This window comes from Scylla paramamosain, chromosome 26, assembly GCF_035594125.1.
Source record: "Scylla paramamosain isolate STU-SP2022 chromosome 26, ASM3559412v1, whole genome shotgun sequence".
Classification (NCBI taxonomy): Eukaryota; Metazoa; Arthropoda; class Malacostraca; order Decapoda; family Portunidae; genus Scylla; species Scylla paramamosain.
In genome coordinates this window covers 3904738-3922500 of record NC_087176.1, presented here as the reverse complement: position 1 = coordinate 3922500, position 17763 = coordinate 3904738, and the positions used below count along the sequence as shown (strand labels likewise).

The 17763-nt window shown below is 36.5% G+C and overlaps 1 protein-coding gene across 1 annotated transcript in view; it reads left to right on the top strand.

Annotated features, from left to right (window-relative positions):
- The window catches only part of LOC135113620 (CYFIP-related Rac1 interactor B-like), a 43247-nt gene extending 28121 nt beyond the window's left edge, over nucleotides 1-15126 (top strand). The window contains exons 5-10 of the mRNA XM_064028996.1: nucleotides 1407-1543; nucleotides 2125-2346; nucleotides 6344-6423; nucleotides 8548-8674; nucleotides 9433-9503; nucleotides 10587-15126. Of these exons, the coding sequence (XP_063885066.1) occupies nucleotides 1407-1543; nucleotides 2125-2346; nucleotides 6344-6423; nucleotides 8548-8674; nucleotides 9433-9503; nucleotides 10587-10653 (704 nt within the window). The 3' untranslated portion in view covers nucleotides 10654-15126. The remainder of the gene's footprint in view (nucleotides 1-1406; nucleotides 1544-2124; nucleotides 2347-6343; nucleotides 6424-8547; nucleotides 8675-9432; nucleotides 9504-10586) is intronic.
- Nucleotides 15127-17763: the final 2637 nt, after the last annotated feature.

Genomic DNA, 17763 nt, shown 5'->3' with positions numbered 1-17763 from the left:
AGTTGTTTGTGCGCTCTCTCTCTCTCTCTCTCTCTCTCTCTCTCTCTCTCTCTCTCTCTCTCTCTCTCTCTCTCTCTCTCTCTCTCTCTCTCTCTCTGCAGTGTTTAGTGTCATTTCTTCAATCTCTATAATTTACCACCTTTTATCTTTATTCTTTGTTATTTTTTTTATTTGTTTATTTATTTTCACTATTATTTATATTACTATTTACTCATATCACGTTTCCATGTAATCTTTCACTCTTGTTTACCTCATTTCCTCTGTTTATCACAACTTCTTTCACCTTCATCAACATTTATCACCATTCCCTCGCATTGCAGAGTCATTCATTGTGTTCCCCACCTCCACTGTTATCTTCTCCCCTTATCTCCTCTCTGTATTCACCTCCGCTTTTAACGCTATAGATATATTTCGTTGGCCACGCCCTGTTATGTTCTTCATTCTGTTTTAATCGTTTTCTATTTTGAATGTTTTATATACACTCTCCCTTCTCTATTTTTATTGTTAGTTTTTAATTATTCTATATCTCTTTTTCTGGCCGTTGTAACTTGTTGTTGTTGTTGTTGTTGTTGTTGTTGTTATTATTATTATTATTATTATTATTATTATTATTATTATTATTATTTGTCTTTATTTATTTCCTTCATCTATTTTTTTTTATTATTATTAGCTTAGAATTATTACGTATATCTTTCTGGCTTTTGTATCTGTTGGTATTATTATTATTATTTCTTTCTTTCTTTACTTATTAATTTGATTATATTTGATTTATTTTCTTAGTGTTTATTTATTATGGTTCATTGTTACTGTTACTTATTACTGATACATTTGTTCATTTTGAGAAGCGGTTTAGATGTTATATTGGATGGTTAGGTTAGATAAAGTGAGGTTAGGTGAAGTACAGTAATGTTAGGTTAGGTAAGATAAGGTCAGGTCATACTGTATTAGGTTAGGTGTGGTTAAGTAAGGGAATGTTAGGTGAAATTAGATAGGGTGAGGTTACATTAGGTTAAGTATGGCAAAGAAAAGAAAAGAAAAAAAATAGTCACTAATGAAATATGTATCTAGCAATGAATGAAGAATTACTCAGATAGAAAATAGATAAATGAAAGAAATACCAAGAGTAATAATTTCACATGTAATGATGAAGTGCATTTTATTCCTTACCAGAAGAAAACAGTACATATTTTTGTCCTCTGGAATGAGATACACATTTTTGCCTTATTTTTCATTTATTCACTTACTTATCTACTTAGTTATGCATTTCCACTTTATTTCATTTCTTATTTATTTATTTATTTTACCATTTTGTATCTCATCATCATCCACCTACCATTTCAATCTTTCTTTTTTATTTATTTATTTCATCTTATTTTTTTGTACCTCACCTCCACCCACCTGTGCAGAGATGATCGTGCCGAGAATTCTGGCAGAGCTGTGTGGGCCGGAGATGACACCGACAGCACACTTGGAGAACCAGCAGGCACTTGTGAAGCAGTTCGCTGAGATACTCGAGTTCACCCTCAAATTTGATGAGCTGAAGGTACATGGATGCAAGAGTTGTCAATGATATACTTTGGATCACTGTGTACTGTTTGGGAGATGTTAATTAAAGAGAGAGGTTGAAGTGTGTGTGTGTGTGTGTGTGTGTGTTTAGATGAGAGACACATTCATTCATTCATACATTCAGTGATGGACAGGTAAATAAATATGCTTTTGTACATTCATATTATTATTATTTTGTCTAATTTCTGTGTGTAAGAGTTAAATACAGTCAAATAAAGAAGGAAGGAAGGAATGAAGGAAGGAGGAAAAGTTTGTAAGAATCCTGGCCTATTCACAAGTTTAATGAGCTCAGTCCATCAACCACCGAATTTTTGTCAAGATATTTCAAACAATGAATTAAGAGTTAAGAGTATAATTTCCACAGATGTAATCCATTAACCACTGTGAATCAAGCTACTCATAAATTAAATGCCGTATCACAAGTTTAGTCACATTTCAAAAGATGACATAGATAGCAAAGTAACTGAATAACAGAATAGTAATATCAGAAAGACTACAACCAAAACTAGCAGTGACCCCAATAGCAGCATCAGCAGTCTCATCATGGCCTGTCCTCAGATGACCACCCCAGCCATCCAGAACGACTTCAGTTACTACCGACGGATCATCATGCGCACCAGGATAGAGCAGAACGGCAGCAGTGGCACGGTGGCTAACAACGGGATGGAGGAGACTCTCTGCATCGACCACCAGCTGGGCAACAAGATGAGTCTGTTCTATGCCAACTCCACCCCAATGCTCAAGATTCTTAGTGAAGCCACCTCGAAATTTGTCACAGAGGTGCGTTGTTTTAGTGTCTCAGCTTTGTGTGTTTTTAGATCATAAGAAGATAAGGGAAGTTGCAAGGCCTACACGTGGCAGTCCTTATATGAAATGTGCCTTCCTATTTTCACCTATCATCCCCATCCATGAATTGGTCTAATCTTTTAAAGCTTCCTACTGACTCAGCACTAACGACTTGATTACTGGGTCTGTTCCATTCATTTATCACTCTGTTTGAGAACCAATTCCTTCCTGTCTCTTTCTTGAACCTAAATTTTTCAACCTTGAACCCGTTATCTCTTGTTCTATCTTGATTATTGATCCTGAGAATTTTGCTTATGTCAGCCTTGTTATAACCTGTATTTTCAAACAGAGGGAATTACCACTAGAATGCATATACCTTTATTTATTTACTTTTTTTTATTTATTATGTATGAATGTTAGATTTGCTTTGTCTATCCCTTTCCACCAGGGGCTGACAAGGCTGTGAGTGTGAATGTGTGTGTGTGTGTGTGTGTGTGTGTGTGTGTGTGTGTGTGTGTGTGTGTATGAGTGTGGGGTGCCTTGTCTGGGCCACCCCATGTGGAAGTGCTGGCCTGGTGTATAGATAGGTACATAGATGGATGAATGATGGAGGTTTGTCAGAAGCACAAAAAATAGCAAACAAAATTTTTACTAGGTTGTTTCTCCATAAGAGTTAGAAAAGGCTTTAAATCAACAATGTTATGCCAATCTAGGTTCAAAGGTGTCTTGATACTCCCTTCTTGTAATAGTTTAATCATGGAAAGAGATAAGACAAAAATTGATAAAGTTTCAGAGTTTATGAATGAAAGGAATGATTGTGCACACAGTATATGACTTAACCCTTTGACTGCTATTTGCTACATCTTTCTTTAATTACTAATTGCCATGAGACATCTTTACTTGTTCTACAGCCACATCCACCCTTTAAACTGGGTAGAAATTGGAAAATCTATTCTTTTTTAATCCCTAACTCTCTTATAGATACTTATAAAGACTTCATGCATTACTTCTGGTGCTGTTAACTGTTTTGTATTGCAGTGAAAAGGTTAAGTTTAAAGAGAAAGATAATTTGATAGAAATAGATAAGATGGATTACTCAAGCACAGTGGCTATTACTAAGCAGCATTCCATCACCCGTGACTCCCATGACTCACTGATAAGACCAATCTGCTAACTTAACTTAACTGGTAGCATGAGAAAAACACTATCAGCTGATGGTGAAATACATGCATTACTGGATAAGACAAGGTGATGAAGTAAGGGAATGTGAGTCAGAATGTTGCAGTAAGATTTGGGAAGAGAGAAGAAAATTAATTGAGAAAAAGAGAAAGTGAGGATATGGTAAAAGTAAACATGATGAAGTAATGGAATGTGAGTCAGAATATTGCAATAAGATTTGGGAAAAGAGAAGAAGATGAATTCAGGAAAAGAAAAAGTGAGGATATGATGAGAGTAAATATGCACAAGAAAAGATGATGAAGTAATATAATGTGAATTATAACATTAATAAACATAGATTTGAGAAGAGTGAACATAATTTAAGAGAAAGAGAAACTGTAAAGGTTATGATAAGAGTTAAACATCCATTAGTGGATAGGAGAAGACAGAAGATGATGAATTAAATAACAGAGTGTGATTGAGAATGTTGCAATAAAAACAGATTTAAAAAGAGAGAAGATAAAAGAGAAACTGAGAAGGTTATGATGCAAGAAAACAAGAAGATAAAAGAAGGGAGAAGATGAAAGAACAGAGAGGAAATGAGTAGGTGTGCATTAATAGATAAAATAAAAGAGAGGAGATGAAGTAATGAAATGGAAAGGTTATGATAATAGTTAACATACATTAGGAGAAGAAAAGAGAAAATAAAGAGAGAGAAAGTGAGAAGGTTATAACAGCACACACACACATTAGAGGAGAGAGAAGAAAGAGAAAAGAAAAGGTTACAGAAAGCATTAGGGAATAAGAGAAGAAAGAAGAGAATAATGTCAAGTATTAGAGGGAGTGAGAGAGTGTCTTGGTGGCAATGAAAGGGAAGCAGGATGGTGAATCAAATGTGATAAACACTGTGATGGTGAAGAAAGTACTTGACCTAGATGAAAGTGTGAGAAAGTACGATGAGATTGTTTTAGTAGTAGTAGTAGTAGTAGTAGTAGTAGTAGTAGTAGTAGTAATAGTAGTAGTAGTATTGTTATTTATTTACTTATTTATTTATTTATCTATTAATTATTCTTTCTTACTTTTCTCATTATTGACTAGGATTTTTTTTTTTTTTTTTACTTTTTTTTTGCAATCATAGACCAGGATTGTTATTATTGTTATTTATTTATTTATTTATTTTTACTAAGGATAGACTAAGATTTATTTATTATTGTTATTTTCCTTTTTTCCAATAATAGACTAGAATTAATTTTGTCTTTTTTTTCAAATTATTATCCTCCTCATTGTTTTTCTCTCTCTCTCTTTTCTCTCTCTCTCTCTCTCTCTCTCTCTCTCTCTCTCTCTCTCTCTCTCTCTCTCTCTCTCTCTCTCTCTCCAAGGGTAGACCGGATTGGATTTTGTCTTACTTATTATTATTATTATTTTTTCCAAGGCATCGACAAAGATCAATTTTATCATATTACTGTACGTTCCTTTTCCTTTTGATTTTATTTTTACTTTCAAGGAGAGAAAGATTAAATATATCACATTACTTTCCTTTTCCTTTAGATTTTACTTTTACTCATTTATTAATTCATTTTTTGTTTTCATTTTATCTCATTTTTACCTGTTTTTATCAAGGATAGCTGAGGATTAATTTCTTAGTGATCTGTTCCAAGGAGGGTAAGGTCAAAGTGTTGCTGCGTACCGGTAACTCAAACAGGGCACAGTAATGCAGCAGTCACTGTAATGCAACAGCCAAAGGTCGGGGTGAAAGTGTGAGGCATTTAGGCATTCAATGAAAACTGTTATTCCTCTCCTTTTACCAGCATTGTGTGTATGTGTGTATGTGTGTTAGTGGATAGAATTTTGTGGTGTGAGATAATGGAACTGTCAGGAGGTGGAGAGACAGTTAATAAAGGAGAAATACCAGAGGAGGAAGTTATGTAGAGGAAGAAGAGAGAAGTGGTCTATTGAGGAAGGAAGGAAAAGTGTAACAGAAATTAAATGATAGGATATGTAAGAGGAAATGTGAGATATTTAGGCTTTTATTGAAAACTTTGTCATTTCTCTCCTTTTACCAATATAGTGTGTGTGTGTGAGTGTGTGTGTAGAGTTGTGGTTGAGGATGTTACAATAAAAGTAGATTCAAGGAAAGAGAAGATAAATTAAGAGAAGGAGACAGTAAGATTATGATGGAAGTAAACTTGCATTAGTAAATAAAAGAAGAGAGATGAAATAACAGAAAATTAAAATGTTGTGATATTGATTTACATGCATTAGTGGAGAAGAGAGATGAAAAAAGGATGAAGTGAAAGAGAAATGAGGTTACAGTAAACATCAGGGAATAAGAGGAAAAGGTGAAGAGAGACTGGTAATAAAGAAGGAATACTAGACAGAGAAGTTATGTAGAGAAAAGAGAAAAATGTTGGAAAGAAAAGACAAATGCAATAATGTAACAGAAGAAAATGGGTAGGATTCTGTGTATGGAAAGAAGGGAGAAAGTTGGAAATAAACGCACACACACACACACACACACACACACACAATAGAACACACCAACTTTAACAAAACCTCATCACTCACACACACACACACACACACACATACACACAGGGGCACGGATCTTGACCAATGACCTTTTATCACCACACACACACACACACACACACACACACACACACACACACACACACACACACACACACACACACACACACACACACACACACACACACACACACGCACACTATCCCCTCACCACCACCACCACCACCACCACCTGTCACTCCACCCACTCACTCACCCACTCATCACACTTCACCACCTCACTACCCTATGTTTTCTGTTGCAGCATAAGGAGATTCCCCTGGCCAACACTACAGAGACTCTTAGTACCATGGCCAGAGTGTGCCAGAGGATGCTAGAGAATCCGTAAGTAAACTTGTCCCATTTATACACTCAAGCCTTAATTCTGTAAACATTTCAACATCTCTCTACTTACTTAACCCTTTTCCTGGTATATCCTACATCTTTTCTTTATCATTAGCCACTCTGAGATATATTTCCTTGTTTTATAGCCATTTCCAGATATTTTATGGGCTGGAAATTGTAAAGTCTATTAAATTTATCCTCTTCTTTTTTGTGAATGCTTATAAAGACTCCATGGATTGCTGTTAGTCCTGTAAATTGTTGCATATTACCTTTCGTCATCCTGTCTCTATTTACTTAAGCCTCTTCTCTATTTATATACTTGAGCTTGTGTTTCTATCTCTTATTTACACATCTAAGTTTGTATTCCTAAGATATTCCATCATTCTGTCTCTATTTACTTCACATTATTCCTAAAACCCTTTATCATTCTGTCTCTGTTTAAGTCTCCTCTTTATTCATATACTTAATCCTGTGTTCATTATCTTTTCTCTTATTTACATTATCTAAGTCTGCATTTCTAAGACATTTCATCATCCTATCTCTATTTATATACTTAAGTCTGTTGTCTATTTATAAACACTTCATCATTCTATCTCTCTTGATTTACCTAAGCCTCTATTCTTAAACATTTCATCATCCTACCTCTATTTACTTACCTAACCCTCTTTTCTTAAACATTTCATCATCCTACCTCTATTTACTTACCTAACCCTCTTTTCTTAAACATTTCATCATCCTACCTCTATTTACTTACCTAACCCTCTATTCTTAAATATTCCATCATCTTACCTCTATTTATAAACTTAAGTCTGTTCTCTATTTATAAACATTTCATCATTCTAGCTCTATTCACTTACCTAAGCCTCTATTCTTATACATTTCATCATCCTCGCTATTTATATACAGTGCGCATTTACTTGTGTGTTATCTTAGCGTCATCTCAATCTGCATACCTTTCCATCACTGCCAGCATCTCCTTGTCAGCTGCTTGTCATTTTTCTTAACTCATAAATTACCTGGGCTTCATCTGCACTGTCCTTTTGTTGTGAGTACATAGGTATATCAGTATCACTATTATTTATTTATTTATTTATTTTATTTTTTTTTTTTTTTGAGCTTCACTACACTTATCCTTTTGTTATTGTTGATGTGTATGTTTTGGGTGTGTCATTTTTATTATTATTATTATTATTATTATTATTATTATTATTATTATTATTATTATTATTATTATTATTATTACTAATATTATTATTATTATCATTATTATATTTTTGGGGCCTTTTGTTTTATCTTGATTGCATCCTCACTTGCCTTTTTTATGTCAATACAGATGAATCACAACTTATGAATGATTTTTTTTTCTTCTTCTTCTTCTTCTTTGCAAACTATAAATATAAAATGTATAAATCTTGATCTATCAGAAAATTTTGAGTGCACATTTCACTATTCCTACGTACCAGTAATTCTTTTCTTTATATTTCTAATCATAAAAATTAAAAAAATACATAAATCAGAGCAAAGTACAAAATCTCATATTGGTCTTCACATCCAGAAGGGGAAACATTTTACAAATTCATGAATCATAGAAAAGGACAACAATTTCTTTTTGTGTTGACCTTTGCATCCAGGAGAGGAAACACTGTACTTCAAACACATGCCACTGAACCCCATGAGAGAAGATAAGGTAGTGAAAGGCTTGAATGAAGCAATGATAATAATGATGGTAGTGACATGCAAGGTAGATAAGGTAAAGTTGATAGGAAAAATTAGTGAAAGGATTAAATGAAGTAATAAATGATAGTAATGAGTAGTAATAAGATAATAGGTAAGATAAGGCAGTGATATGTTTAAATGAAGCAATGATAATAATAGTAATGGCTTGTAGGGAGTTGATAGGCAAGATAAGGTAGTGAAAAATTTAAATATAGCAATGATAATAATGGAGATGCCTTGCAGGGACCTGTTAAGTAAGGCAAGGCTAAAAAAATGAAGCAATGATAAGGATAGTAATAGCATGCAGGGAGTTGGCAAGCAAGGTAGTTAAGGTAGTAGAGTTGACAGGCAAGTTAAGATAGTGAAAGCATTAAATGAAGTGATGATAATGATAATAATGGCTCACAGGGAGTTGATAGCACGGTTTCGTCGGGAGGAGACGCATCTCTTCATCCTGCGTGTGATGGTGGCCCTCATCATTCTCTACGATCACGTCCACCCTACTGGAGCCTTCGCCAGAGCCTCCACCATTGATGTGAGTGTTCCTCTTCTCTTTGTGTAGGATTGAGTCTTGCTTGTTTTGTCACATTTTCTTATCCTCACATTTTATCGTACTTTTTTTCAGTGTTCGAATATTTTTTTTTGGAACACATGTTTTTTGAGTGTTCCTGTTCTATTTCTATTGGATTGAGCCTAGCTTGCTATGTTACATCTTCTCATCTTCTCATTTTATTGTTTTTTTCGGTGTTCCTGTTCTATTTTTATTGGATTGAGTCTAGCTTGCTACACCACAACTTCTGATCTCCCCATTTTACTGTGCTTTCTTGCAGTGTTTGAATGTTTCTGGCACACTCATATTCTGATAGCATATTCCATTAATTAATTGTCCTGTCTGGAAAGCTTAATTTTTCTTGCTTTCATTAAATTATTCTTGATAAACTTCTCATTATGTGTTCTTACTTAATTATTCTTACCTACAGTAATCATATTTTCACAGGATTGAGTCAAGCTTGCAATGTCTCATCTTTCAAAGTTATTTTTTTTCACATTTACCATTAAAGTTATGAATGCTCCTTGCACACACAACTTAGTGAATTCCATTGGCTGATTTTGCTCTGTCAGGAAAACTATATTTATTTGTGTGTGTGTGTGTGTGTGTGTGTGTGTGTGTGTGTGTGTGTGTGTGTGTGTGTGTGTGTGTGTGTGTGTGTGTGTGTGTGTGTGTGTGTGTGTGTGTGTGTGTGTGCATGCATATTACTATACCTCCAATGTGTGTACTGTTGTGCTTTACAGGTGAAGGGGTGCGTCAAAGTTCTCAAGGACCAGCCGGCCTCCAGCTCAGAAAACCTTCTCAACGCACTCAGGTGAGCTCAACCACATGGAATTTGTCCCCAAGATTCACATAAAAATACCTAATCTTGCCCTTTAAACATGTGTACGTTTGTTCCTTCCTGATAGATGAATAGACAAAAAAGTAATAATGACTGCCCCTAATCTTCATGTATAGGCAAGCTCTCCCTGTAGGCATGTACACTTTAGGTCATTCTTGGTAGTGAATGGAGAAAAAAAAAAATCCATTACAGAGGTATTAATGCAGACAATGAAACAATGGAACAGCGACAGCACAAGTAGTAATGATAATGACAATACTAACTATAATAACAATGAAATCACTGCAGCATCCCAATAACAATAACAAATAAGTAATGATGGTGAGAATAACAAGGTGAAGATGAAGTTAACCATTTCCTTCTATTTATCATATCTCTCCTCAGTCACTAACTACTCTGAGACATTTCTTTTTTCACATCCTTCTCCAGGTATTATATGGACTAGAAATTGCAAAATCTATTCTTCTTTTATCCCCTTCTCTCTTGTACTTGCTTGTAAATATTTCATACATTTTTCTCAGTACTCTCACTTATTACAGTTGAATAGGTTAAGAGTGACATCATAAGAGAGAAATAGATCCTGGAAGTGTGAGGTGACAAATCCCTTCCCTGACATTTGAACACAATGAGAGTGGTGGGGGTGTAGTCAAGGCCAGCAAAAAGACATCCGCTAGAGCAGGGTTCTCCAAAGTATGGGTTGGGATGCTGTACTAAGTTGCAGGCTCTTGTTCACTGGGTCATTGTTAGTTGTTTCTGTATTCATAGCTTGTGTAATTCTTCATACTTTGAGACACGGAAATATTTATGCAGAGGGTGAAGAAAGGAAGTAGCTCAGAGTTGAACGTTTCTTTGTATTTCCTATAAACAAAGCAAAACCCTGTCACTTATATAAACCACTGACAAAAATGCTCTTTGTAAATACATCACCAAGCATTTGTTATGTAGAGGGTGAGGAAGGGAAACAGCTTAGACTTGAACTCTGTATGCTTCCCTATGAACAGACAAAAGCAAACCCTGTCACTTATATAAACCACTAACAGAAGAACCTTGTTCCAGATACACCACAAAGCATCTGAATGACGACAGCACACCAAAGCACATCAGATCCTTACTGGCTCTATAACAGTGCCCCGCTGCTGCCACCAACACCCCCTCCACCACCACCACTACTGCCACCTGGTGCATTACCGCTCACATGGCACCCCCAAGCAGGCACCCTCACTCCTCGCCCGGCTGGATCCTCTGCTGCTCCTCTCGCCAGCCCCAGCCGAACCCCAGAGCATATCCCCGTGCTGTGTCCGCCTGTTTCCGCCTCCTCCAGTATTCAGACAGTGCAGTGGTGTGATGTGTCCCTTCCTCCACCATACACTATAAATATTAAGCCAAAGGGAGGGTTATATAGTATTATGAGTGTAGTTTTCCTCTCCCTGGCTATTTACTTTCTGATTATGTATATTTTCATCTCTCTCTCTCTCTCTCTCTCTCTCTCTCTCTCTCTCTCTCTCTCTCTCTCTCTCTCTCTCTCTCTCTCTCTCTCTCTCTCTCTCTCTCTCTCTTTTCTCATCCTCTTTTTGATGCCTTTGATGCACAAGAGGCTTAATGGTATTGTTCTGTGAGCCTTCCTTCCTTTCTTCCTTCCTTCCTTCTCTTGGTGTTCACTGTGAAGAGGAGTAGGAAGAGGAGGAGGAGGAGGAGGAGGAGGATGAAAGTGTTAAGAGAGCTAAGAGGTTTACTAACTAGACTTGTCTTCCTGCATTTTTACTACTATTTCTGTGACTACTACCAACACCACCACTACTACTACTACTACTACTACTACTACTACTACTACTACTACTACTACTACTACTACTACTACTACTACCACCTTAACCTTTCTACTTAAACATTTTTTCACTTTCGATAACCCTCCTGAACTTCTATTACTTTTTACATAGGGACTGAGGCTGACCCTGTATTTCTCTCTCTCTCTCTCTCTCTCTCTCTCTCTCTCTCTCTCTCTCTCTCTCTCTCTCTCTCTCTCTCTCTCTCTCTCTCTCTCTCTCTCTCTCTCTCTCTCTCTCTCTCTCTCTCTCTCTCTCTCTCTCTCTCACCCTCCAATGTGCAAACTGCCAGACAAAACAAAAAAAGGAGTAAATTAGAGAAACGTCACACCAGGATTGTAACGTTTCATGAAGTCTGATCTCATGGAACCTCACAAGATGCTTTAATTTCTTAGCGTTCCTCTTCTTCCCACCCAGTTTTTTCACTTTTTTACATGAATATTATACCAAGTACATATATACATGTAAATGCAGTATAGAGAGTACATGTGTTGTAAAAAAGAAAGCCAAACAAAAACATTTATACAACTGTTATAGTGAGTGAGTTTGCATACATGAGGTAAAAAGGAAGTCAATAGGTTGATCATGCAGGTGTTAAGTTCGACAGGCATCAGTGGTTTGTGATGCGAGTTTTGAGGGAATGCAGTGAGGCTTGCAGGGCTAAGAGAGGGAGGAAATGATGCAAGGAGCATAATGCAAGGTGTAATTGAGAAACATCATTATGAGAGCAGAAATGTCATCGTACAGGGACAAACTAATGTCAAACCCCCCAAAAAAAGCATAATCTGACAAAATGTGTAATAGAAAGACATATCCAAAAAAAAAATCACAGTGCAATGGTAGCATAATCCTTCAAAATTTCTAAAACTCATACACCATAAGAACAGAGATATTATACAGACAAAATAATCCTTCAAAATTTCTAAAACTCATACACCATAAGGACAGAGATATTATACAGACAAAATAATCCTTCAAAATTTCTAAAACTCATACACCATAAGGACAGAGATATTATACAGACAATAGAGAACAGCTGGTGGGGATGTGCCAGACAAACAAAATTACAGAGAATGAGGAACAGTATGGAGTGGGAAAGCATAACATGATTCAGTATTTATTGGAAAAAGAGACAAGATACCATAGAGAATAAAAGGTTACTCAGATTGCAGTAGTGAAGTTAATAGAAAGCCATCAAACTGTAGAAATAAAAGAAAACCATATGCAAAGTACAATACAAAACTTAATCCAACAAAATTTTTAACATTACCATAAAACAAATCACTAAATGATGCAGATCTTAAATGGAGAACCAAAGAAGACGAAAGAAAACAGCAACAAAACAAGGCAAAAATAGGGAGTGAAATAAAACAAAACTTCAGAAAGAAACAGAAACGAAATGAGACGAAACAAAAGTGCAAAGCGACGAAAATGAAAGCAACGTCAAACGGGAAAAAAAAAAAAAATGCAACCACGACGATCTCTATTATGTACAAACAACACGAGCTTCGGGAGTCAGTGGCGGCGGCAGTAACGCACATACAAACGAACCATAGATTTCATTTCCCTTTGACACCGCACATTGTTACTATCATTTGTGGTCTTTTTCCGTACCAGGCGTCTATAAATGATATGAGAAAGCCAAGTCGGTAATGTTATATGTCGCATGGAGACCTCCCCTCATAGCCAAATGGTAATCCTTAGGTGTTGTAAGACCTGTGTTCCCTCATTTATTCAAGATTTTCCCCATAATAATCAGTATTTGGTATATATTCTTTCATTTCCTCATGTAATTTTGCATGCACACACATCTGTACTGTAGAAATGGGTTTTATTTACGCGTGTGTGTGCTTGAGTGTGACTGTGAGTGTGTATCTATATAGCATGTGGTTAACTATATACAAACATGCTGAAAGGAAAGACTATAGTGTGTAATAGTCATTTAGTGCTCTCTTTTTAATTCTCTTATCTTTCGTCTTGCAGTTTCAAATGTAGCGTCGTTTCTTCCATTGAGAGAAAACGCACAAAATGTTAGACAAGGAAGGAGGGAAATACAGTGAGGTACAGTTACAGGGAAGTGCAGACAGGTACAACAGCAACTGAATCTGCTGTCTGTAGCTTTGTAAAGGTCATTTCTAGTCCAGCCAGGTATTAGAGGGAGCTGCAGTGTCAGTCAGGCAGGCAGTCAGTTAGGTAATCCAGTCAGTTGGTTATTCAGTCAGTCTGTTAGCCAGTTAGTCAGTCGGATGCTAATTCAGGTAGTCAGTCAGTCAGTTAGTCAATGAGTCATCTTATAACCAGGTATCAGTAAGTCGGTCAGTCGGTCAGTTGGTCAGTCAGTCAGGAACGTGATGTGGAAATCAGACTTTTTTTCTCCCATTTAGTGCAAATCCACATAAGTTTTTTTATCTATAAGGCAAGGAGAAAGGAAATTAGATGGACCATGAATGTGATATAGAAGGTTAATACAAATACAAATATAAAGAAAATAGCCATATAAAATGTTGATGATAAAGCAAATCATTAGTTTTTAGTCATTTGCTACTTGTAAGGGGAAGATGCAAGGTGCCTGGGAATGTGATGTAAGGTGGTGTTCTCTTGTCACTTGCTCTCCATTTATCTATGCTTCTCTGGGCCACGGTAATGCAGGTCACAGTATAAACTAAAGGAGTGTGTGTGTGTGTCGTGTAAAATGTTGATGGTGACTGTTTTTGTCATCATTTGTATTTATTTCTATGTTTATTTTTGTCCCAGTATCAAATGTCACAGGTACATTAAGTGATTTTGTATATTTTTTTCTCATTTGAATATGTTTTATGTAAAGCACAACACATGAAAAAAATGCTCAAACATGTAAAACTATATTCATGTCTAAAAAAAGGGGATGCTGCATGTCTATAAACCAAAGCCAAGTTTCAAGTCACAATAGATATCGCAATGTAACTAATTCACTAATCTATTTGTGTACTGCCTGTTATTCCGTTTCCTCTCGTCGGGAGCTAAGAATCTGAGACGTCAAAATACTTTTCTTCACGTCATGATAATTGTTTTGTGTATTCATCAGGTATCCAAATCAAAGGTCACAATAGGTACATTTTTAACCCTCTGACTGCTAACGGCAATACAACACCCATTAATATTAATACAATTTCTCATCTTGCTATCTATAAACCAGGCCGGCAATCCCGCACAGGGGCACCCCAGACAGAGCACCACACACACTCTTAGCCCCGTCAGCCCCTGGTGGAAAGAGACAATCTTGTGCACCATCCGTAATTAAAAACAGAGGTGGAGGCTTTGAGAAACTTGAACAATCACTCCTTTTAATTACCTTTGCTGTCACTGGTGTCTTTTGAACTTGCACCACAGCATATTGAAGCCTTAGCAGTCAAAGGGTGAGGACCAAACCACACAAGTATTGCAATGGGAATGTCACCAGAGCAGTATTATGATGTTTCTGCCACTTGATGTAGAGGAATGATGCACGTGTGTGTGTGTGTGTGTGTGTGTGTGTGTGTGTGTGTGTGTGTGTGTGTGTGTGTGTGTGTGTGTGTGTGTGTGTGTTTGGGTGTGTGTGTGGGTGTGTGTGTGGGTGTGTTTATACTCATACATAGGTAGATGGATGGATTAAATGTGTTCTGAGAGATATTAATCCAGAATTTATCAATAACCATGACTTTTGAGTGCCTGTGTGTGTGTGTGTGTGTGTGTGTGTGTGTGTGTGTGTGTGTGTGTGTGTGTGTGTGTGTGTGTGTGTGTGTGTGTGTGTGTGTGTAATCCACCTACAGTTTCACAGATCACATAGACTCCATCACCAGCTAGGAGGTCACACAATCTGCTCTGATAAGCCTGGGTCACTGCCACTCCACACAGTGAGACACCCCACCCTTCCTCTCAAGAACAGTAACTGCTCTCGGTGAAAACCTTGAATAGCTTGTGAGCCTCAGCCAAGTGACAAGCTAATAGGACTTTGTTAACTGTTCTGTTTGTTATTATTGAATGTGAGAGAGAGAGAGAGAGAGAGAGTATGTGTGTGTGATGTGAAATGCTGCCATACAGTATACTTTAACACACACACATACACACATGCACGTACACACACATACATATACATACACATAGCTCTCTCCACACAGCACATTCCTACCTGAGAAATGCATTAGTTATTATTATTGTTATCATTATTATTATTATTATTATTATTATTATTATTATTATTATTATTATTATTATTATTATTATTATCATTATTATCATAACTGTGAGAGACTTGTGATATCCAAGAAGTAGAATAAAGTAATGATGATGATATGAAAAAGATAAATGGCTTATGAAGTGTTGAGTTTGGTGTTGATGATAAAGAAGAGATGCATTTGAAACATTTTTTGAAGTGTGTGTGTGTGTGTGTGTGTGTGTGTGTGTGTGTGTGTTCGTTCTTGCGTTACACAGGACCGAGTGTGGCGCTGTATTATACTGATTCACGTATATTATCTGTATGCGTTCATGTATGATTATCAATACGCGTGTCTTGAGAGCACAAAGAATGGGGACAACATTTTTTTTATTCATCAATCAATGACACGTAAAGGTTTCCATCGCTGAGAAACAGAGAGAAACCCAGACAAATTGTGGTGATGAGAAGCCATGGTAATATGACAAAGAAAAATGTTATTATATACATATTATATATATACATACATATATATTTAGGCTATCCTCTCCAGTTCTCCCCCGAAGCCTTTTATTATGTAATTTGTAACATACGTGTGACAGATGTTGCCTCTGTATGGAGTCTTAATACTCGGGTCCTGCCAGGGAAGCCATATTGGTTCTCTGGTGCATTGCAGTGACCCGCACAAGGAACCCCTGCAGAGGTTACCCAGCGAAGACCACAGCACAAATGTTGCATAGATATGTATGTGTATAATTTTACGAATTGTTTGAACTTGTCTTTCATTTGTACCTATATAGACCTTTAAAAGATTAGACAAATTTCTAGAAGAGGATGAGAGGTAGAAGTAAGTAAGTTTTATATATGTCAGGTGTAGGCCTAATGGCTTCTTGCACCAACCCTTGTGTTCTTCTGTTCTTATGTATTTGTGATGGAGGATAAGTGCCTTGAAACCTCCCTCTTGAAAGAGTTAAGTCACAGGAAGCAGGCAGAGAGTTCCAGAGTTTACCAGAGAAAGGGATGAATGATTGAAAAGATTGGTTAACTCTTAAATTAGAGTGGTGGACAGAATAGGGGTGAGAGAAAGTAGAGAGTCTTGTGCAGCAAGGCCGTGGGAGGAGTGGAGGCATAGTTAGCAAAATCAGAAGATTAGTTAGTAGAAGAAGTGCAACATTGCAGCGATGAGAGAGAGGGTGAAGACACCCAGTCAGAGGAGGGGAGCTGATTCCACCGTCTGAGAGTGACGTATGAGTGGAACCCCCACCCCCCCTCCAATACATGTGAAGCATACTCGTACATCATACATGGACGGATAAGGCCGCCATACAGAGTAAGCAGCGGGGAGAGTGAGAAAAATAGGCGGAAATGACTCAGACCGCCCACCTCCGTTGAAGCTGTTTTTAGCTACGAATGAAATATTAAGTTTCCGATGTAGATTAAGTAAATAAGGACAGACCAAGGATGTTTACGGTTTCAATGAAGCTGTCTAGATTCCTAGAAACTTTAAAGCTTGGTTTTGGATGCTGGTGTTTTTGGTGGTGGTGGTTTTGTAGTTTAGCATTCAGCAGCTTAACCAGTATATCTGAAGCCACCGTGGCTTATATGGTCTAGTATATAATGTTGGTGTAAGTACTTGAATGTTGAGAAAACAATTTGGCAGGGTGGCTGGCAGAAATAGACACTGTTATCAGTTATGTTTATTTCTCAGAAGTCACAATGACACATTTTGAAGGAGATAACGATGGTGACTGGTATTTCTATGGTACTTAGTGTGCAAGCTAAACCCAAATGACAACAAGTATTAGTATAACTATGTATTGAAATCTTAAGAAATGGACATGGTGTAATATTACTACAAATATAAATTTTAATTTCTTGAAAAACTATGAACATGAACTGCGAGGAAGCAAGTCCATTTGACTGCTCTTTGGGGGCTGGAGCCTTCAGAGAACCTTTTATTTCACTTTTTTTTTTTTTAACCTTTGTTAGAGCCACTCTTGCATAAAGAAATAAATTAAATTAAAATCCAAGCCACTTACACTATCAATATAATATATATATATATATATATATATATATATATATATATATATATATATATATATATATATATATATATATATATATATATATATATATATATATATATATATATATAATCTTGGGAGGCCATACGTGCATGATTAAGATCAAGCAAATAGCCTTTACACCAGCAGTCTCTGTTGTCCCCCCATGTGTA